General features: G+C 38.6%; 1 protein-coding gene across 27 annotated transcripts in view; it reads right to left on the bottom strand.

Annotated features, from left to right (window-relative positions):
* Clasp2 (cytoplasmic linker associated protein 2) overlaps positions 1-22,680 on the bottom strand; it is a 220,169-nt gene that overhangs the window by 59,213 nt on the left and 138,276 nt on the right. For 7 of the 27 annotated variants that reach the window (XM_008833404.2, XM_029563662.1, XM_008833407.2 and 4 more), the window contains 7 exons: positions 22,037-22,060; positions 20,191-20,435; positions 18,283-18,346; positions 12,771-12,773; positions 7,048-7,211; positions 4,261-4,339; positions 4,087-4,137 (listed from right to left, as the gene is read on the bottom strand). In XM_008833404.2, the coding sequence (XP_008831626.1) occupies positions 4,087-4,137; positions 4,261-4,339; positions 7,048-7,211; positions 12,771-12,773; positions 18,283-18,346; positions 20,191-20,435; positions 22,037-22,060 (630 nt within the window). The remainder of the gene's footprint in view (positions 1-4,086; positions 4,138-4,260; positions 4,340-7,047; positions 7,212-12,770; positions 12,774-18,282; positions 18,347-20,190; positions 20,436-22,036; positions 22,061-22,680) is intronic. The other 20 variants (XM_008833413.2, XM_029563675.1, XM_029563661.1 and 17 more) reach the window with 7 other exon arrangements.

Raw genomic sequence — 22,680 nt, 5'->3', positions numbered from 1 at the left:
TAAGAGTCCATATGTATAGCTAAAGGCTACATAACAAGCAACAATGCCAGATAGGAGATACCTTCTTTTGAGTTGTTGGCCAGGGTGGCCCAAGGGACTCCCAGATAGTAACCCAGCATAAAACTGGGAAAATAAACAGCAGACCCCAATCTTATCTAAAGGAATATTGACAACTGATTCCTGCTAGATGAGTAACAGCTGACCTTCCTAAAACAAAGACCTCTAGCTAGGCTGACTAGAGAATAGCTGGGGGTGCCGGCAACACAGCAGACAGTAGCAGGGATAACACAGTATAAGGGCCCTAGTGGGGGGGGAGGGAGGCTATGGGAGGGTGGTTTGGCTCGTTCTGTGTGATACACACACACACACACACACACACACAAATAGTCAACAAACTAAAAAAATGTATTATTTGAGGAGGAAGCATAAAAATTTATGTCATGTTAATTAGTAGAGGTGATAAACGTTACCAATGAAATCTACCCGATGACTTTATAGACATACACAGGTGCCAAGGATCCGAGTGAAACCAATTATGACTAGTAATAATCAGATACAAACAGATTAGAGACGCATGCACCAACATCTCAGTGTTAGTAGCAAAATCAATGAGTCTCTCTGTAAGAAACAGTATATTTTAAAATGAAATGGAGATCTTTTTTAAAGGTTAAAAACTCATCCAATTTTATGTCTTACAGGGTTATATTGTGTCCAATATTGTATAACTGTAATAATTCAACAGCAAACCCAAAAATTTTATAGCCACTTTTGAAAGAAATGTATCCTTGCTCTGGAGAGTGTTACTGAATATGTTAAAGCTGTAATGAAATGCTTCTTCTAATCATGTGGTTATTAAATTTAAAAAAAATGAAAAAAAAATTCTTCAAAGCATAAAAATTTGCTCCTCAATAATTAGATGTGAAAAGTATCACTGATGAAATCTACTTGATGACTTTATATCCATGCTCAGATGCCAAGGACCTCAGAAAGTAACCGACTGTGACTACTGATAATCAGATAAAAAAAAAGATTAGAAATGCATGTGCAAACATGTTAGTGTCAATTGCATTAAAAATGAATTTTTCTGTATGACACTGTGTATTTTAATAATGAAATGGATACCTTTTTTAAAGGTTAAAACCTCATTGAATTTTATGTCCATGTCTTATAGGGTATATACTGAGTACAATATTGTACAACTGTGTTAATTCAACTGTAAACCTAAAAATTTACAGCCAGTTTTGAAAGAGATGCATCTTAGCTCTGGAAATTGTTATTGAATATGTCAATCCTGTTGTAATGAAATGCTTCTTCTAATTGTGTGGTTATTAAATAAATAAGAAAAATGAATCAAAACCAAGTTTTAAAGTTATACTTAACAAATATTAGTAATTAAAATAAAATCACTGCATATTGTTATTTCTCCTACTGCTTCGTTTTTAATACTTAATCACAGGATAATCCATGAGATGTAGAATTTTAAACAAGCATCTTTTTTTCCCTAAAAGATCAGTAAGTTTTGTAGTAATTACACTAGATCTTAAGTTCTAGATATTTGTTTTATATAACCTGTTAAGTTTTTAAAAAAGATTTTAAATATTTATGTGTGTTTCTTTGTGAGCGTATGTGCACATGCATGTACAAGTACATGTGAAGAGGCCAGAAGAGGAGGGTATCTGATCCCTTGGAACTAGAGTTACAGGTACATGCAGGGCACCCAGGCTGTCACTTGGGTGCTAGGATTCACACTCTGGTTGTCATGATTGTACAACAAATGCTCTTAAACTGTTGAGCCATCCCTCCAGTCCTTTAATACTGTCACCCGCCTAGGTTGCTCTTACCCTGCACGTGTAGTATGGCTCCAATACAGCCTATCCCTGCTGTCTAAAAACATCAAAAAAGAGTTGCTGTTTTGCTACATTTATACCTATATTAAATTTAGAGAAACAGTTTGTGATTCCATCCCCAGAATACTGTTTTTCAACATAAAAGCTTGTATTTTGTGTACTTCTCACATCCCTATTCTTTTTGGCTTTCACTTTAGGTCTTCCGCAAATTTATTATCTGCCTCACGTCACCGGTCTCTCTGTCTCTATTTCTTGGGAGACTGTAAGACAGGGCCCAGGCTAACCTACAACACTCCAAGTAGCCTACATTGGCATAAAACTCATCATCTTCCTGCATCAGCTTCCCACATATAGGCCTATACCTCCACTTCTGGCTCACTCAAGTTTCTGAATCTGGTTTAGAGCTTCATTTGCACAGGGCTGTGAAATAAAAACATCTCTATATACATTAAAAAAAAAAATCTATGTTGGATACCTTTGATCCCAGCCTTTAATCCCAGCACTTGGGAAGCAGAGACAGGAGGAGCTCTGTGAGATCAAGGCCAGCAAGGTCTCCATAGGGAGTTCCAGGCAGCTGGGGCTAGAGGGAGACTGTCTCAAAATAAATAAATAAAAAATTATTTATTTTTACTTTATGTGTATGAGTGTTTTGTCTGCACATAAGTAAATGACATATGTGTACTGCCTGCAGGTGAGAAGAGGACAGTGGATCCCCCTGAACTGGAGTTACAGAATGTTCAGAGAATGGCCACATAGGTGCTGGGAACCCAACCTGGGTCCTCTGTAAGAACAAGAGCTCTTAACTACTGACTGAGCCAGATCTTCAGTTTCTCTATATACATGTTCTAAAGCACTTGAATATCTAACACATGTGCCAACATCATAGCTTTTATTATAATTTAGTTTATCAGGTATTATAGATAAAGATAAAAAATAAGCTTTTCTATTCCCAGGAATGCGTTGCACGTAAAACAAGCTAAAATATGTATAAGCATCAAATAAATTCTTCTTCTGCAGGTCACTTTTCAAAATAAAAAACAGATAGGCCCTTCTCACACAGTGGCTCTGACAAAGTAACATTACGTTTAACACAAATTGATTCTGGCAAGAAACATAATTTCATGGCATAATCATATCCAAATACATAAAGAGAAAATCAATACTGGACAGTAAGGTTTGAAGATACATATTTCGGGCAGAGTAGAGTAGAAACTGTAAGACTTACATAAGCAATATGCTTGTTATTCCCCTGACTTTAATCTCATTTGCTATAGTTCATGAAAAGCATCTTATTTTATTATGGCCCTGGAGATTGAACTTGGGATCTTATAAACACTAGGTAAGCACTCTATCAGAGAACACCCCCAGCATGTGAAAAACATTTTCACCTAAGAATTCAAGAAAGCTCCTCTTTAATATTAAATTATTTCATCATTTTTAATGAGACAGGGTCTCATGTAGCCCAGACTGATCTCGAGCTCACTTTATTAATAGTTGAGGATGACCCTGGATTTCTGATCCTCCTGCCTCTACCCCTCAATTGCCATACATGCAAGTATGTACCACCATGTCCCATTTATGTGATGGTGGGTAACAAACACAGAGCTTCCTGCCTTCTAGGTAAGAACTCTACTAACTGAGCTATATTCCAGTCAGAAATTATTTTTTTTATGTTAAATTTAATATTTTTAAGCCACAAATTGGAATTCATCTATTTCTGTTTCACACAACTGGAAAATGTATCCAAATAAAACTTGAGAATGTTATCCTGATCACAAATTTTATCCTCATGTCAGAAATTTCACTTTGCAGAAAATGTTACTATTTTGGTTACATTGAATGTAACTGGAATTTAACAATTTTGTTTACTAAAATAAACAAACAGACAAAGCTGATATTTTGCCTCAAATAGCTATGAAACTCCTAAAACTACAGGTAAGAAAAAAAAGTATTGGGAAATTACAAACATAAAATTAGGTAAGATTTTACAAAGCAAATCTGCATTAGCAGCTTAGGGTTAGATGGCCATACTTCGTGATGCTTTTCAAATACACTTCCCCAGAAAGCTTTTCCAAACGGTAGGTCAGGCATTTAAATAACATTTAAATTAAGTATGTGCATGCGTAAAAGGCTTATGAGAGTAGGTTAGTAGTTGAATATAGGTGCATAAAACATTATCTGAAACATTGCAGAAGAAAGTTAAGAAAAGAAATAATGCAGATTAAAACAAAAGAAAAACCTTGGAGCTCCAAAAAGAGTGAAGCTGGTCCCGAAGTGCTGGCTTGACTGTCTGAAAGTTTATAAAAACAAAACCCACTGATTGAGCAGCTTCTCATGTGACAGAAATACAAACATCACCATAACATTATTACTACAATAGTTCAACTCTTTACAAAAGACTTCAAATTTTTACCTTCAAGCTTGGTGTTTGGGTCTGATCAACAGTAAACCTCATTAAAATATTAAATTGAAGATCATTTGGAAAAGATTCTCTGAAATAAAGACAAAGTTAAAAAACCTAAGTTGATAGTACGCATTTAACAAATTTCACAGCAAGCGCTATACATAACACCAAAACATAATACCACTGACAAAGCATGTATGAAGTGATATCTGCAAGGGGTATAGTCTATGTGGTACAGCATAAGTATATTAACATTTGAACTTATACTGAGTAAAGGATTAAGAAGCAATACTATACTAAATAAATAAACTTATACTGAGTAAAGGATTAAGAAGCAATACTATACTAAATAAATGAATCTAGCCAAATAATGTATTCAGTAAAAAGTACAATATTTGTGGGGCTGGAGAGATGGCTCAGAGGTTAAGAACACTGGTTGTTCTTGCAGAAGGCCCGGATTTGTATCTCAGCACCCATATGGCAGCTAACAATTGTCTGTAACTCCAGTCCCAGGGGATCCGATAGCCTCTTCTGAGCTCCGTGGGCATCGCATGACACGGGTGCGCTTACCTACACGTAGGCAATACACGCATACACGTAAAAAAATAAAAATAATAAATAAATTTAAAAAAAGTGCAATATTCTAGGGTTGCAGAGATGGCTCAGCAGTCAGAGCATGTATTGCTCTTGCAGAGGACCTGCGTTCAATACCCAGTGCCCATATCAGGTGACTCGCAACCACCTGTTACTAACTCCAGCTCCAGGGGATCAGTCACTCACTTCTGGCTTCTGCAGGCACTGAACTCATGTACACACATAAATATATACATAATTAGAAAAAAAGTTTTTTTTAAGTCTCACTTGGGCTGGGCATGGTGGTATGTGTCTTTAATTCCAGCATTTGGGAGGCAGAGCCAGGTAGATCTCTGTAAGTTGGAAGCCAGCCTGATATACATAGCAAATTCCAGGTCATCTGGGGTTACAGGGAGATCCTGTCTCAAAAAAACAATAGACAAAAACCCCCAAACCAAAGAAACAAACCAAAGAAACAAAAGCTATTCTTAAGAGGACCCAGGTTCAGTTCCCAGCATCCACATGACAGCTAATAACCATTCATTTCAGTTCCAGGGGATCCGATGCCCTCTTCTAACCTTCATGGACATTGCACAATATAAGTGCACATACATACATTCAGGCAATAACACTCATACACATAAAATAAAAAAATACTTTTTTTAATTCAAAAAACACTTCAGAAAGGAGATTGTGAATATCTAACTGCAAAAAATGTTATCTTAAGGGTTAGGAGAAAAAAAACTTTTAATTTTACATTAGATCAAATTAACCTTCAGCTCAGTTTCAGTTGATCTTACCCACAAAGTCAAGGCATGACTGTACATTAAAAACAATTACCTGCCAGGTGTGGTGGTACATGCCTTTAATCCCAGCACGCGGGAGGCAGAGGTGGGCGGATCTCTGTGAGTTCAAGGCCACCATGGTTTACATAGTGAGTTCCAGGGCAGCTGGAGCTACAGGGAGACCCTGTCTCAAAAAGACACACACACAAAAAAACCCAAACCAAAACAAACCAAAAAAAACCAATTACTTTAGCTGGGCATGGTGGCACACGCCTTTAGTCCCAGCACTTGGGAAGCAGAGGCAGACAGATCTCTGTGAGTTCAAGGCCACCATGGTCTACATAGTGAGTTCCAGGGCAGCTGGGGCTACAAGGAGACCCTGTCTCAAAAAGACACACACACAAAAAAACCCAAACCAAAACAAACAAAAAAAAAACCCCAATTACTTTGCATTTGTGTATATTTAAGCATTTGTATGTCATGGCACAACTATGGGTGTTAGAGGACAATTTGAGGGCGTTGGTTCTAAGGGATCAAATTCAGTAAGGGATCAAATTCAGGTGGACAGACTTGGCACCTTTATTTGCTGAGCCATCAATACTCTTGCTTCCTCTTCTGAAATAAACTCTCATTGTATTTCCCAAGCATGTCTTAAACTCCTGGCTGCAAACAATACTCCTAGCTTAGTATCCCCACAGATGGGACTACAGTTCTATGTTAGTATGCCTGGCTCTAGGTTTATCTTTTGGCTTTGTCTTATTTCTTTTCTGAGAGAAGGTCTCTCTTTGTAGACCAAGCTAGCCTAGAATTCCTGATCCTCCTGCCTCTGATGTGATGGAATTGTAGTACCTCCATACCTGGTCTCTAGGTCTATTTTTTGTTGTAGGCTTTTTTTTTCGGTCTTTTTTGGGGCAGGGTCTCCTTGTAGCCCCAGCTGTCCTGGAACTCATTATGTAGACCAGGCTGGCCTCGAACTCACAAAGGTCCGCCTGCCTCTGCCTCCCAAGTGCTGGGATTAAAGGCGTGCGCTACCACGCCTGGCTGTTGTAGGTTTTTTGAGACAGTCTCCTATAGTCCAAGCTGGTCTTAAACTCACCCTAAATCCTTGATCGTCTTGCCTTTACTTCTTTCCCAAATACTAGGATTATATCCATGTAACACCATACCAGATTAGTGATATTTAACTTAAGAGAAAATAGTTACTTCAACTACTCAAACTATGTTTTTTTTTTTTTCATCTTTTTGAGACACGGTCTCCCTGTAGCCCCAGCTGTCCTGGAACTCACTATGTAGACCAGGCTGGCCTCTAACTCACAGAGATGTGCCTGCCTCTGCCTCCCAAGTGCTGGGATTAAAGGCGTGCACCACCACACCTGGCTCAAACTACATTTTAATGATTATCATTAGGTAAACTTGAAATATATGTAGAAAAGATTACCTTGTAACATCAAGGGCTTTCTGAACTTTGGCTTGAACAGAACCAAGCAAATCAGCACCCATTTTTTTCAGTAGCTGTGTCAGCAGTACAAATAACCAATCCTGTAGGTCATCTTTGTGGACTTGTATAAAATCTACTAGAGTCTCCAAAAACATGCTGAACACCTATAGTTGACAAAGGGAAGAAGTGGGAAGAAAAGGAGGAAATGTTGACCTCTGTGCTCAACTCAAAACAGAAATAGAAGGGAAAATAGGAATCAGAGGCACAGCAATTGGCAGCCAAGCGGAAAAAAAATCTCTCTTGCTTTTCACTGGACTCTGTGATACAAGAGTACATTTGTGCTGTTATCCAACTTCTGTCGAAGTTTGACAATTAGCTATTCCATGCAGCATCACTTGGTAAAGAAACTTCCCACAATGGCTGGCACACCCAATGTTATCAAAGATGCTACAGCTTAAGCTGCTTACACTGAAATCCATTTCCTATGAAATGGAGAGGAGAAGCTTGGATCTAGAGTTTCACAGATACTCAGCTTTTTAGAAGCACAGTAACTGAGTGAACTGGAGAATTACACAGTTTTGACAAAAAAGGAAAATATATCTGAAGTAATGAGCCAATTAGAGAACCCTCAGGTTTCTTACAATGACAAATGTCATAAACTTTTTGTATGAGATCTACTGTTTATTAGAATTGCCTCAAAAGTAATTAATTTAAGTGATCTGTGATAAATAAAATCATTCCTATAATAAAACAGAATAAAAGCATAAAAGCATGCATATATAAATGTGTGTGTGTGTGTGTGTGTGTGTGTGTATGTGTGTGTATGGAAGTTTAGTTATGGTCCTAGAAGGCACATTATTATTCTCCATTTGTGTTGATGGGTTTTATACTTGGTTCCAACATTAAACATACCAGTTTAAAAAAACTGCATAAGGGAAAAAATTTTAAGATAAAGAAAAGTTAATATTCATGTGATGTACCTCATTAAAGTATGAAAACTGACCAATGATAAGGCTTTACCTCTCTGCAAGAAATCAATACTATACTGGAAAATTTCTAGGTTAAAAAGGAAAAAAATTAAGAGTCTCAGCCATGCTGATACTGAGATAAATCATAACTAGAATAGATGATTACAACTGTGGTACTTTTATTTGTTTTTTTTGATATGGGTATCATGTGGCCCAGGCTGGCTTTGAACTCCCTATGTAGCTGAGGACGACCTTAAGGATCCTCCTTCCTCAACTTCTAGGATTACAGGCATTGGTCAACACACTGTTTATGCAGTGCTGGGTAAGAATCCCAGGCTTGGTACATGCTAAGCAAGCACTCTGCCAAGTGAACTACATCCTCAGGCCTATTTAAAAAAATATTTAAGCTGGGCGTGGAGGCACACGCTTTTAATCCCAGCACTTGAGAGGCAGAGGCCAGCCTGGTCTACACAGTGAGTTCCAGGAGAGCTGGGGCTACAGGGAGACCCTATCTCAAAAAAGGGGCAAAAACAAAACAAAACACTCAAAAGTAACTTTGCTAATTTGAAAAATGTTTAATTTTCACTGTAGTATTTCTAGAATTTCCTTTATGCAGTTTTAATGAACTCCATTTCCCCCCTTGTGTTAGCAATGAAAGGCTTCCTCTATTTAGAATTAGAACTAAGCTTTAACATTTGAAAGTCAGCTAAATACACATTAGTTATTTTCTTAAGATGCTGTAAAGTCATAAAAGCAGAAATTACGAGTATTTTTAAAAAACTAGTTCTCTCTAGTCTCCAAGTGGTATCTGTCTCAACGATATTCTTTTCTTTTGATACAGGCTCACTATGTTGCCCTGGAACTCTCTATGTAGACCGGGCTGGCCTAGAACTCACAAAGATACACCTGCCTCTGCCACCTGAGTGCTGGTTGTGAGGAATTCTCCTATTTCGGCTAAATGCCTTCATGCTGTCTTTTTATCACTTACATGAGCTCCCGCCCCCTTAACTGGTCTCTGTACTACCTGATGAGGCCCCAGTATCTCAGGGGCAGATCTCTTTTGGTCTTCCCCAAATCCTTTTACCACAGCACTGCTGGTAGGTATGAAATCTTTTAGAGTTCATGCCTGACTCTATTCTTCCTATTTCCCAACATCAACTCATTTTGTAACAGGCCAGATAGTAAATGTCTGAGGTTTTACAAGCCATATGGTCTAAAAAATTATCCAGCCCTGTCATATCATGGCCACAGACATAAAAGTAGTATGGCTGTGTTTCCAAAACAGCTGCATTTACAAAACCAGGCCATGCCAGATTTAGCATGCAGACTGTGCTTGTCAACTCATGCTCTCTCTTATTTACCATCACTAGATTATCATTCCATAGAAATAAAACCCTTAGCTGGGTATAGTGGTACATGCCTTTAATCCCAGCACTTTAGAGGCAGAGGCAAGCACATCTCTGTGCACCACCGCCAGCCTGGTCTATAGAGTGAGTTCCAGGACAACTGGGGCTTACAGGGAGACCCTGTCTCAAAAAAGACAAAAAAAAAAAAAAAAAAAAGGGAGAGAGAGAAAGAAATAAAAACCCATAAATATTATTCCTCGCTGTCCAAACTGACCTTGGACTACCTGGTAACATCATTCACATCTCATCTGACTTTTAATTTCCTATTTCCTCATGCTCATCCACTTATATACAGTATGTGTCTCTCCACAAAGTTCCCACTAAGTCCTTGTCAAAAAGTTGCTTGAACTATTTTATGAGATAATAGCCATTCACCTTTCCTGCTTGAAACTTGTAAAGCAACTAGCTATTTGTGGTAATACTTAAGCTTTCTCTCTATACTATCATCTCACTTGGAACATATATATGAGAATAATATAAATATATATAACTTATTTAAAATATTTTATTATTTTTATTTTATGTGTATGTGTGTATTGCCTGCATGTAAGCAAGTATACCTGTGTTGTGCAATGCCCTCAGAGAACAGAAGAGGCTGTCAGATCCCCTGGAACTGGAATTACAGACGGTTGTTAGCTGCCATGTGGGTGCTGGGATTCGAACCTGGGTCTTTTGCAAGAACAGCCAGTGTTTTTAGCCACTCAGCGATCTCTCCAGCCCCTATATAACTTATTTAAATATTAGATAGAATCTACATAGTTCAGGCTGATCTTGAACTCACAATGACCATTCTAACTCAGCCTAATTAGTGTTGTGATTACAACCATTTGCTGCTAGGTCTACCCTAAAACTCAGTGCATGCGTGTATGTGGGTAGACATGTATTTGCAGATATATGGAGGCCAGAGCTCAACTTTGGGTGTCATTCCTCAGCTATTGTCCACCTTGTTTTAATTTTTATTTATTTATTTTTATGTGTATGAGTATTTTGCCTGCACATATATGAGTGCATCCGTGTTAATGCAATGCCCATGGAGGTCAGAAGGTGACGCCAGATCCCCTAGAACTGGATTTACCGACAGTTGTTAGCTGCCATTTGGGTGCTAGGAAATGAACCTGGGTCCTATGCAAGAGCAGCCAGTAATCATAACCACTGAGCTATCTAATCAGTCCCAACCTACTTTGTTTTTTGAGGCAGGGTTCCTAGCCAGTGAATCCCAGGGATCTGCCTGTCTCTACCTGCCAATGCTAGGATTGCAAGGGCGTATCACCATGCTCAGTTTTTTTTTAGGTGAGTTCTGGGGGCTGAATTCAGGACCTTATGCTTACATATTAAGTACTTTACCAAACGAGGTAACTTGCCAGCCCCAAGACAGGGTCTTACTGTGTAGCACAGCTGACCTCAAACTCATGGCAAAACTCCTGACTTACACTAACTACAAAGCTTAAGTTGTCAAGATCATAACTGTTCTTTCCTTCCAGAGGATTTTTCTGTGTATTCCAAGATAGCAAGAAATGTTGAAGTAGCAGAATTACTGCCTTTTTATTTTGGAGACAAGTTTTCACTATGTAGAAGAGGCTGGCCTTGAACTCAAAGAGATCTGCCTGCCTCTGCCTCCGCCTCCAAAAGATTGGACTAAGGGTCCTTGCCTGTACTATACTTTATTACTTTTTAATTTAATTTAAAAATATTTTATTATTTTTATTTTATATGTACAAGTGTATTGCTTGCATATATGTGAGTGCACCCATGTTGTACAATGCCTTTGGTGGTCAGAAGAGGGTGTCTAATTCCCCAAGACCTGGAGTTAAGGATGGTTCTTAGCCTCCATGTGGGTACTGGGAATCAAACCCAGGCCCACTGCAAGAGCAGTTGGAGCTCTTAACTGCTGAGCCATCTCTCCAGTCCCTACTTTATTTATTTTTGAGACAGGGTCTTTCTGTAGTCCCAAACTGGCCTGGAACTCATTATATTAACCAGGCTGGCTTATCTCACAGTATTATACTTAAAAAAAAAAAAGAACAAAAAACAAAAAAAACAAAACTTATTACATCCTATCACTGGCACTTACTAATGGATCATACATATGTACATGCATACATATATGCATATAACCATATCCATAATATATCAGAAATTACACACAAATTAAATTTTTAAAAAAATTTTTATTTATGTATATGAGTGCATGTATTGTATTGTAATGTCTGCTAAGTGCACTCGTGTCGTGCAATGCCTGCAGAGACCAGAAGAAGGTATCACACTGTCTGGAACTGGAGGTGCAGAGGGTTGTGAGCCACCATGTGGGTGCTGGGAACCGAACTTGGGTCCTCTGCAAGAGCAGCCAGTGCTCTTAAACATTGAGCCATTTCTCCAGCCCTTCACACAAAATTTCTTAAGTTGATTTCCCTACCACAAAGAATTCCTTTCAGAGGTTAACAGTCTCTTATTTCCTCCCCTATGAGTAAAGGAGAAAATGTGCATGCTAATACAATACACGGCATAAAAGTTTTATTTCATAAGATGAACTTAAGAATTAATGGTCCATGACCACTGTTTACTTTTATGGAATGATATTAGAGAGTAGATACTGGGAGGTGAGGCCTGGGATTTTATATTTGTTTGTTTTGGAGTTTAAAAATAATTAAAAAAAATTTATGTATATGAGTGTTATGCCTGCATGTTATGTAGCAACATCTGTGTCATGCAATGCCTGAGAAGACCATAAGAGGGTGTTGGATTCCCTGGAACTGGCATTACTGCTTAATGCTGTTAGCCGCCATGTGTGTACTGGGATTTGAATCCAGGACTTCTCCAAGAGCACCCAATGCTCTTAACTGCTGAGACAGTTCTTTTGTTTTTTTTTGAGACAGGGTCTTCCTATAGATCCAGCTGGCCTAGAAACCCACTATGTAGACCAGGCTGACTTGGAACTCAGAGATCCACCCACTTCTGCCTCTGGAGTATTGGGAGTAAAGGTATGCGCCACCACACACAGTGAGTTTTTAGGTTTTAATAATCTTCAAACTCCAGAATTACTTTAAACCTTCAATGGAATCAATTATATTACCATATCCCAAATAAATGTTTGAGCTCTTACAATTGCTTTATCTTAGGTGTGCCAGCCATCAAATGTAGAACAGAAGAACATAATCAAATTAGATTAATTAGTAGATTAAAAAGCACATCTCCAAACAGAATGACAGTTTGCGTAACTGCGAATAGCATTTCGTGGATTGCAAAGGGTCCAACACTGCATGAACTCTTCAGGAGAGAAAAACAGAGAAAACGGGTTAATTTCACAGTCATGCAGTGAAGTTAGCTTCCAACAAATATTGAACCAACTTACTCTCTATTGAGAGTTCCAACACAGGGGACAGCATGCAAAAAGGAAAAAAAAAGAAAAAAAAGAAAAACACACAAATTAGTCGCCATCAATGCAAAGTTCCTGTATGGAAGAAAAAACACTCAGAAAATAAAAAGTGACAAATGTTTTTCAAAGTTTTATGAAAAAACACAAAATAGTTTTTAAACAAGAGTTAAATGAACAACATAGGAGAACAACACATGATTTCTCTGTGTTTCTCATTAATTTCCTCATTAATGAAATATAATACAAAGAAATAAACACTTTTCTTCTACACATTCCACCATCTCTGAGGCTCCACTTTTAGAAAAGCACCCAAAAGAAACAAACACACTCCCATTTCTGAACAGGGTCAACAACTGGTTCTAAACCACAGTATCTAGACTTTTTTTCCTGTTCTTCTCCTATCCTTTCTGTGAAGTCTTTGAACAATTACCATTGCTTGGAAGTAAAAATAAATGTTCATACCACATTTTACATTCCTTGGGTAAGATGTTTATCATCATCTCCTGTTCCAAGGACTATGAGTGGTTGACCTGAGCTGACTAGAATGTTTGTCAGGATACCAGAAGGGACTTTCTGAAGAGGACACTCAACTGTGCCCCAGTATAGAAAAAACAGATTGGACCACACAGCACTCCAAGGCTCAAAGGCATGATTGTAAGTTGCTAGTTCATAGCATATACCTCAGTGATGACGACTCTTTCCAAAGAGTTCCTTTAGAGTCAAATGCCAAAACCACATAGTAACTATGGCATCACTTATATTAGAAAGGGGAGAAAATAAAATGGGTCCAGAACACTAAAAATGAAATTGCGGAGGCTGGAGAGATGGCTCAATGGTTAAGAGCACTTGCTGCACAATTATGAGAACCTGAGTTTTGATGCCAGCACTCAAAAAGGTGGATGTGGGCTTGCATCACCTGTAACCCCAGTGCTGTGGGAGAAGAAAACAAGAAGATCGCTGAGCTAGAGCTTGTTGGCTACTAGCAAAGCCAAAGAATTTGAGAGGGAGAGGCTCTGCCTCAAAGGAATAAAGCAGATAGTGATAAAGGAAAACATCTGATGCCCTCCTCTGTCATCTATGAGCACACACAGGCATGGCACCAGCACCTGCTCACATATACACACGCCTCACACACAAAAATATAATTAGAAAAGCAGTTTCTAAAACAAACTAACAAACACTTGTTCTGGACTTCTTAATTTAAGACAATTACTTAATTAGATGTATTAAGACTTGTATGGGTCTTGGAGCTGGAGAGATGGCTTAGTGGTTAAGAGCACTGGCTGCTCTTCCATAGGACTCAGGTTCAGTTCCTGGCACCTACATGGAAGCTAACAACTGTTGGTAATTCCAGTTTCAGGGGATCTGACACCTTCTTCTGATCTCCTCAGGCACTGCATGACAACAGGTGCACTTACATACATGTAGGCAATACATTCATATACATAAGAAATAAAAACAATAAAATATTTTTAAAAACTTCTATGGGTCTTGGTATGTTCTTAAAACTTTGTAAATATTAAATGTAATCATCCCCATAATTTTACAAATTGGATGGTATTCAGGTGCCTAAAGAAATGTCTTTCATATGGTCTGTTGGCCATTTCAGAAATTTGGAAAGGTAATGGTCAATTCAATAAAAGAAATGTGCAGAAAAAAAAATTGGATGGTATTATAAGCTGTTTTACAGATTAAGAAACGGTGCTGCTGCTGGGCATGGTGGCATGGGTCTTTAATCCTAAATCCCAGCACTCAGGAGGCAGAGGCAAGCAGAGCTCTGTGAGATCATGGCCAGCCTGGTATACATACCGAGATCCAGCCGGCTGGGACTACAGGGAGACCCTATCTCAAAAAGACAAAAACAAACAAACAAAAAGCAAAACACTATGCTAGTTAGCTTTTGTCAACTTGACACAAACTAGAGCCATGTGGGAAGAAGGAACCTCAAGTGAAAAATTGCTTTCATAAGACTGGCCTGTAGCCAAGTCTGTGAGGCATTTTCTTAATTGCTAATTGGTGTAAGAGGCTCCAGACCAATGTGGGAGATACTGTCGCTGAGCAGGTGGGCCTGGGCTATAAAGGAAAGGTAGCTGAGCAAGCCAGTAAATAGCATTTCTCCATGGTCTCTGCTTCAGTCCCTGCCTCCATATTCCTGTCTGAAGTTCCTGACCTGACTTCCCTTAGTGATTGAGATCTGGGAATTGTAAATTAAAATAAACCCTTTCCTCTCCAAGACGGTTTTTGTCAGACTTTTATCATAGCAACAGAGAAACCAAACTAGGATAGCAATCAAGGAACCCACCACTAATAACTACTGGAGATAGAATGCAAACTACCTCCACTATCCATACTTACTTCTGTGCTGTAATGCTCTCTTGTAAAACTATCAAAGTTCAAAGTTATTCACTTGGTGTTTAACAGTCCTCGTCCTACATATACCACAATTAGATCACTTATTCTTATACTGTACAGGTGGCCCTCTGTACCTGCAGGTTCCATAATCAAATGCAGACTAAAATTATTTGAGGGAAGAAACTGCCTTTGTACTGAGCATTCACATACTTCTCTATTTAATTACCCTTAAACAACACAGTGCAATAACTACACAGCAGTCACACTGCATTGGGTATTAGAAGTAATGTAGAGATGATTTAAAGTGTATGGGAGGGGGAGCATAGGTTATATGCAAAGACTATGCTGCTTGATACAAAGCATTTGCAGAAGGTCCTGGAACGAACCCAATGTTGATGCTGGGGGATAGTGATGCCTGAAGTAAAAAGATTAGTTTATCAAACTGTAGACAGCAAATAATTTCCACTTACAAACTGTACTAATCATATTATTTCTGTTCCATGAAAGTCCTGCATCTACTTCAACTATACTAAGGAAAGATTCTTTCCTAGCATTTTGGTTGGATTCTTCGTTTAAAATATCAGAGGGAGGGCCTGGAGAGATGGCTTAGCAGTTAAGAGCCCTGGTTGCTCTTGCAGAAGATCCTGGTTCATTCAGTTCACAACATTTGCATGGAGGCTAACTGTCCATTACTCCAGTTCCATTGGAATTGGATGCTCTCTTCTGGCATCCACAGGTACTGCACAACATTGGTGCATTCACATGCCTGCAGGCAATATATGCATACACATAAAATAAAAATAATAAAAATAAAATATTTTTTTAAAAAAGAATCTGGACGAGAACATGAAATAATTTAGTGGTTAAGAGCACTGACTGATCTTGCAGAAGACTTGGTTCTCAGCACCCACATGGCAGTTAACAAGCATCCCTAACTTGAACTCTCCAGTTCAAGGAGATCAGCTGCCCTCTTCTGGCCCCCATGGGCATTGCACATACATGGTGCACTTAGATACATGCATGCAGAACACTCATACACATAATAAACAAATGAATGAATGAGTGAATGAATGAACAAACAACAGAGAATAACACAGGGAAAGCTTCTGGGAGCTGAAAGAGGTGATTAGCTGAAAGGACACAAGCTGTTGCTTGTTCTCTAAGTCTCCAGGTTCTGCTGGGACAACAGGTGGTTGCAATCATGTCAGGCAACAGTGAGAACAACGCTCACCTATCAAGGCAGCTTGCTACCATTCAGAACCTGTTCACATACAGACCGAAACATTGATGTAAACCTAAAAGCACCAAGTCATGCTAGTGGCATATGGCATCTGCTAAGCACCTCTGTGGAAGAGTAATTTCTGCTCTGTGAGTTTTCATAAAATTGAGGTTGCAGATAAGAAATTCTGATCCAGAGTGTCAGTCTGGCATGGTGGCTCACATCTTTAACCTCAGCACTAGGGAGGCAGAGGTACAGGGAAGCCTGCTGCAGTTCCAGGCCACCAGGGCTACAGTGAAGCTATGCCTCTAGGTAGGTGGGTAGGTAAGGATTTTAAGATAGTTTAGAAGATTCATCTTTTAGATGAATTCAGGATAGAAGATAATGTAGGCAAAAAAGGTATGGATGTGTGGTGAGGGGTACAACTGGGCAAAGATAACTGTGCCCTGAATTAGCAGTTAGAATGGAGAGATTCAGGTGTCAAATCAAAAGAAATGGTACTTTTAGAATAATGCAAATTTCTAAGTTGAGTAGTGAAATGATGATGGCATCATATAATGAGATCAAGAAATACAGGAGGAAGGATAGTTTTAAGACTGAAGACACAGCCTCTATCTCTGAGGATTCTGCATCCACAGGTTGCATAGGCTAAAAATATTGGGGAAAAATTTGCATCTGTACTATAACTATGCACATCTTCATCACTTTAAAAATTTTATATTATTATTATTATTTTGGTCTTTTTGAGACAGGGTCTCCCTGTAGCCCCAGCTGGCCTGGAACTCAACTCTGTAGACCAGACTGGCCTTGAACTCACAGAGATCTGCCTGCCTCTGCCTCCTGAGTGCTGGAATTAAAGGTGTGTGCCACCATGCCTTTAAAATGAAATCTTAGAATCATTTTTTCAACTTAGCCCAATTACAGTCTCTACAAATAGCAAAATATTCTGTGTGCACACATACGTGTGTCTGTGGATGCCCATGTATGAATACACATGTAAAGCTGGAGGCCAACTCCAGGTATTGTTCTCAAGAACCATTTACCTCATTTGTCGAGACAGGGTCTCTCACTGGCCTGGAACTCAGCAATGAGGATGGGCTGACTGGCTAGTGAACCCCAGTCTCTTCAGTGTTGAGATTACAAGAGTGCACCATTGCAGCTGGCAATTCTTTTTTAATATTTAGTTTTTATTTTTTAATTATTTTATGTGTATGAATGTATTGCCTGCATGTATGTGAGTGCACTTGTGTCGTGCAGTGCCGTGGAGGTCACAGAGGGCGTTGGATTTCCCTGGAACTGGAGTCAAGGATGGTTCTTAGCCGCCATGTGGGTGCTGGGAATCAAACCCGGGTCCTCTGTAAGAGCAGTCAGTGCTCTTAACCGCTGAGCTATCTCTTCAACCCCAATATTTTATTTTATTTTTTAATTTTACGTGTATGAGTGTATTGCCTTCGTGTGTGTAAGTGTACCAATGTTGTGTAGTGCCTGAGGAGATCAGAAGAAGGTATCAGATCCCCTGGAACTGGAGTTACAGATGGTTATTAGCTGCCATGTGGGTGCTGGGAATCAAACCCAGCTCCTCTACAAGAGCAGTCAGTGCTCTTAACTGCTGAGCCATCTCTCTAGCTCCAGCAGCTGACATTTTAAAAAATATGTTTCTAGCGATCAAAATTCACCGCCTACTAAGCCATCTTCCCAGCATGCACAATAAAGGGTCCTGCTTGTAAGAACACTTTCAATTTTTCTTTGGGGAAACCTGAATGGCTACCAAGAGACAATTTCCTAATTGTGCATAATATTAAGCAACTGAAATTATGTTCCAAAGTATCACCACCAATGGTGTATAGTTTCTTCTATTATTTTGCTTCTTTTCTGGATGCCCTATAGGAATATATAATCTCAAACACCAAAACATACCTTGCCATGAGGATCAGCAAACATTCTTGTGAAAATTTCACATAATCTTTTCAGTTCAACTCGACTGCCCCAAAAAAGAAAAAAAAGCTAATTAATATCTTGTTATAGGGTGAAGTCATTTAAAAGTAAGGTTACAAGTAATTACATTTACTAATAATGACAACAAAAAGGTTATACAAATTAGGCGTGGTGGTACACGCCTTTAAACCCAGCACTCAGGAGGCAGAGGTAGGTGGATCTCTGTGAGATTTATGCCTGTCTGGTCTACACAGCAAGTTCCAGGCCAGCTGGGAGTATAGGGAAATTCTCTTTTCAAAAAAAAAAAGCTACGCAGTTGGATGTGGTGGTACATGCCTTTAGTCTCAGCACTCTGAAGGCAGAGGCAGGCGGATCTCTGTGAGTCAAGGCCAGCTTGGTCTACATAGCAAGTTCCAGGCCAGCTAGGGTTAACAGGCCAAAAAAAAAAAAAAAAAGTTATGCAAATTAGCCCTCAAAATTTGAGAATGTTGTACGTTTACCAGTCAGGGCAGAAAACAGAGGTGAGGTATCAAGTGCAGTAACAATTCTGTTGGAACTCACACTGTTTTAAAAGCTGGAAATTAGGAAAATACATTGCATTTGATTAATAGAGTATGGTAAGGAGGTTGTATGTGGCATTTCTAGCACATTAATTTTATTATGTATTAAGTGTTCTTCAGGGGTTGGAGAGATGACTCAATGGTTAAAAGCACTGGCTACATGTGCAGAGGACCCAGGTTCAGTTCCTAGCACCTGTATGGTAGCTGGCAATCATCTGTAACTCTAGTTCCAGGAGATCCAACCTTCTCTTCTAGCCTCTCTGGGCATTGCCTGCATGTGGTGTACTTACATACATGAAGGCAATACACTCATACACATAAAATAAAAATAATAAATAAATTAAAGAATAAAATGACAAGATGGACCTAATCCTCTTGGAGAACCCTGAGAACAATATTATGATTCTTTGCAGTAAGTCATTAAGTGTAGTGTGTGTACATGAAAATATTAGGCAGCACAAAGATTTTTTTTAAAATTATATATTTCTAATACTTCTTAAAACATATGCACAGCAAGTTATATCAAATTGATTCCACTGGTATCAAGTCAGAAAGTAGCCTACATCCTACCACACTAACACCTATGAAATTATCTGACATTGGGTTCTGAAGGGCATCAACTACATAGGTTTACAGCACTACACAGGCAAGGATCAAAGACACAAGGATAAAGCAAGCTAAAGCCATTAGGAAAGGAAAGAAAACTCTAAATCTCAGAGCCAAAATAAACTGTTATTAGAGAAATTCACTCTAATCCCACTTCATGGTCCATTGCATAAACACCAAAAATATTCCTGCATTTCCAAGCATGCACAAACACCCTTTCTACTCATGGAAAAAGGAATAAGTGTTACTATACCAGTCAGCCTTTTAAATTATGTATTTTGTTAGTTTATGTTTTTCAGAGTTGGAGATCAAAGTCGGTGCCTTGCACATGCTAGGCAAAAACTTAGCTACACCCCCAACCTTATTTTAATTTCTGAAATTAACATTTTCACTTAATTTGTGAATAAAAATGTGTTGTTTTTAAAAATCTGTGTGTGCACGCATGCTCATGTGTGTGAATGAGGGCACAGGTGTGGAGGTCTGTGTCGGTTCTTGCCTTCATCCTTTTTTTGAGACAGGGTCTCTTCTTTGCTGCTGTGTATGTCAGACTAGCTGGCCCTCAAAATCAGAACAACTTTAGTAAGCTATCAGACTAATGGGTTTGAGAAAACACTTTGATGTAATTTCCGAATGGAGGACACAAGAATCTCTGTTAACAGAAACAAAGTCAAATCAGAAAATTGCAAATCTCCCAGAACAAATACCTTATGACAATACATCTCACCTTAGCGTTCTCTGATTTTTCAGTAAGTTCTGCAGACCCAGGAGGCCTTCTTTCCTTTCTGACCAATTGGAACTCGCACATCTGTTGAGAACTTCTGCCACATCTTCTGTCTGCCTCATATAGGTAGGAATACTACCATTTCGAGAACTATAGGAGCGTTCTGAACATGCACTAGAAGCATCGCTGTTGGCGTCGTCATCTGAATGCATTCCATAGGATTCATATCTTCTTCGAGCAGGTTTTTTCTGTTACATGTAAAGAATCTCATTAGTAGTAGTTAAAAACAAGTAAATATTTTTCTTTTGTTTTTTGGTCTTTTTAAGACAGCATATCCCTGTAGTGGAGTTGGCCTGGAACTCACTATGTAGACCAGGCTGGACTTGAGAGATCTGGCTGTCTCTGCCTCCTGAGTGCTGGGATTAAAGGTGTGCACTATCACACTCGGCACATATTTAAGTATTTCATACTGACTAAAAAAAGGACTGATTTCTATTTCAAAGTCAGTGTGAAAGCATGCTACTAACCACTGCAAAGATCAATGTCAATACTTGGTCCAGGAAACATTTTAGAAGTTAGGAGAATGAGCTGTTCTTTAACCATGGAAGTAGCAGAAGAGTAAGACTATGTGCAAGTTCCCACGGAAGTGGGAAATGCCTAAGAAAAGTCCTCCTTTTTACCCCCTCACAGAGAAAACCAAGAACTAGCCTGTCGATTAATAGAAATGTTAGAAATGTGAGTTGGTAAGAAGAAAACACACCCTTTAGAGAAGTGCAATGTGTGAGAAAAGCCATGTTTTCTCCTTACACAGAGCAGGCACTCATCCTGCCTCCACACCTCCCCTGCTCCTCTCCTTTTCCTTCTACTCCCACTGGTCTTGCCATGCTCCTCTGCCTGTGCTCCAGCCCTCATGTCTCCTAGAGAGGTAAAACACCAAGATGATGAGAAACACTATTGCTGATGAAGTTTAGGAGCCAAGATTCTTGATGTGCCCTCCAGAGTCTTCTCAGTGTATCTACAATCATCTATCTGAGTAATTAGGAGAAAGTATATTGAGACTTCTTTGATTTCAGTACCCCCAAAAGCTTAGAATTCACACCTTGTATATTAAAAGAGACATGAGGCAGAATAAATAGCAAATTTGAGACTTCCTTGGAGAAACTGGAAACAAACTTAAACCAACACTTGGGATTTAGCTGGTGAGTAGTAAAGATATTTCCATGAAACAGACTAAGCACAGTAATTTAATAGTTCCAAGAATCTATAAACATTTTAAAGTTGTAAAAAAACACAATCTGAACATAATTCAGTCAGCTTTATAACGTTGTTGCCATCACTAATTGCCCCATATTGACCTAGAGACATCAATTCAATTTAAATTTTTTTTAGTTTTTATTTTTTGAGACAAGGTCTCACTATTCAGGCTAGGCTGGCCTGAAACTCATTAAGTAGGCCAGGTTGACCTCAAACTCAGAGCTCTACCTGCCTCTCCCTCTAGAGTGTGCGCCACCACACCTTGCCTAACTCAATTTAGAAAGGCAATGCTTTCATGTTTACTGAGCTGGGCCCCAGGACCAGCTTTATAGACATTAATATAAATGATCTCATCTCATTTCCATGAAGTAGTTGGGGTGAAAAAAGTAGTACCTCCCAAGACATTACATTTTCCCATGTATCACAATCAGTATCCCCCATGGATAGCCATAGCTACAGAGTAACAGATGGAGAGCTAAGGATTTTATTGCTTCTGCTTTAATTTTTTTATAGGTTACTATTATTTGTTAAATTGATGAAACAAAGAAAAAAAGTTATGGTATAATAAGATGTCAGAAAATAGCAATGTCTATACCTTAGTCCGTATGTCTCCTAACAGCTGAGAGCAGTAAATTTTTAAAGAGAGAAATTGAAAATAATGAAGAACATTTTGCTAAACAGCACAGTGAAGTAGGCATTAATAATGCCCATGATCAGAAACATTCAGTTTTTAAAATACATATTCAAAAGAACTACTTATTTCATGTTATTTTTAATTCAGTCAGTATTCTTTAGTTCAAAAAGAAATACCTAAGCTACAAAAACATTCTAATAACTAGTTTCCCAAAGAAACTCAAAATATTCTATTTGTAGCCTTTAGATATTTCTAAAGTTGACTTTATGTCCCAAAGTCCAATCAAGATTTCGAAGCTGGAAATTCTTCCTTTTAAGTTGATAGTTACATATGTCCTATGCAAGCAATGGAGGCAGAATCCTTTTACTGGAATTCAGATTTAAAACTTTGTGGTTAAATATTCCCTATAACTCGAACCCATCATCTCTATCATCTTTACTAGCACAAACAACAGAACAAAAATAGTCCAATTCCTAAAACTAATACAAGCAAAATTTAACTGGGGGGAAAAAACACTACAAAACATGATTAGGGAAACAATGATAAGGAATAATAAACTTAAAATGTTTTATTGATTAAATATCAAAAAAGATGTGATTTATATG

The sequence above is a fragment of the Nannospalax galili genome, unplaced genomic scaffold (assembly GCF_000622305.1).
Source record: "Nannospalax galili isolate Female #2095 unplaced genomic scaffold, S.galili_v1.0 scaffold1176, whole genome shotgun sequence".
Classification (NCBI taxonomy): Eukaryota; Metazoa; Chordata; class Mammalia; order Rodentia; family Spalacidae; genus Nannospalax; species Nannospalax galili.
The sequence above is the reverse complement of the archived record's forward strand: the minus strand, read 5'-3'. Positions and strand labels throughout refer to the sequence as shown.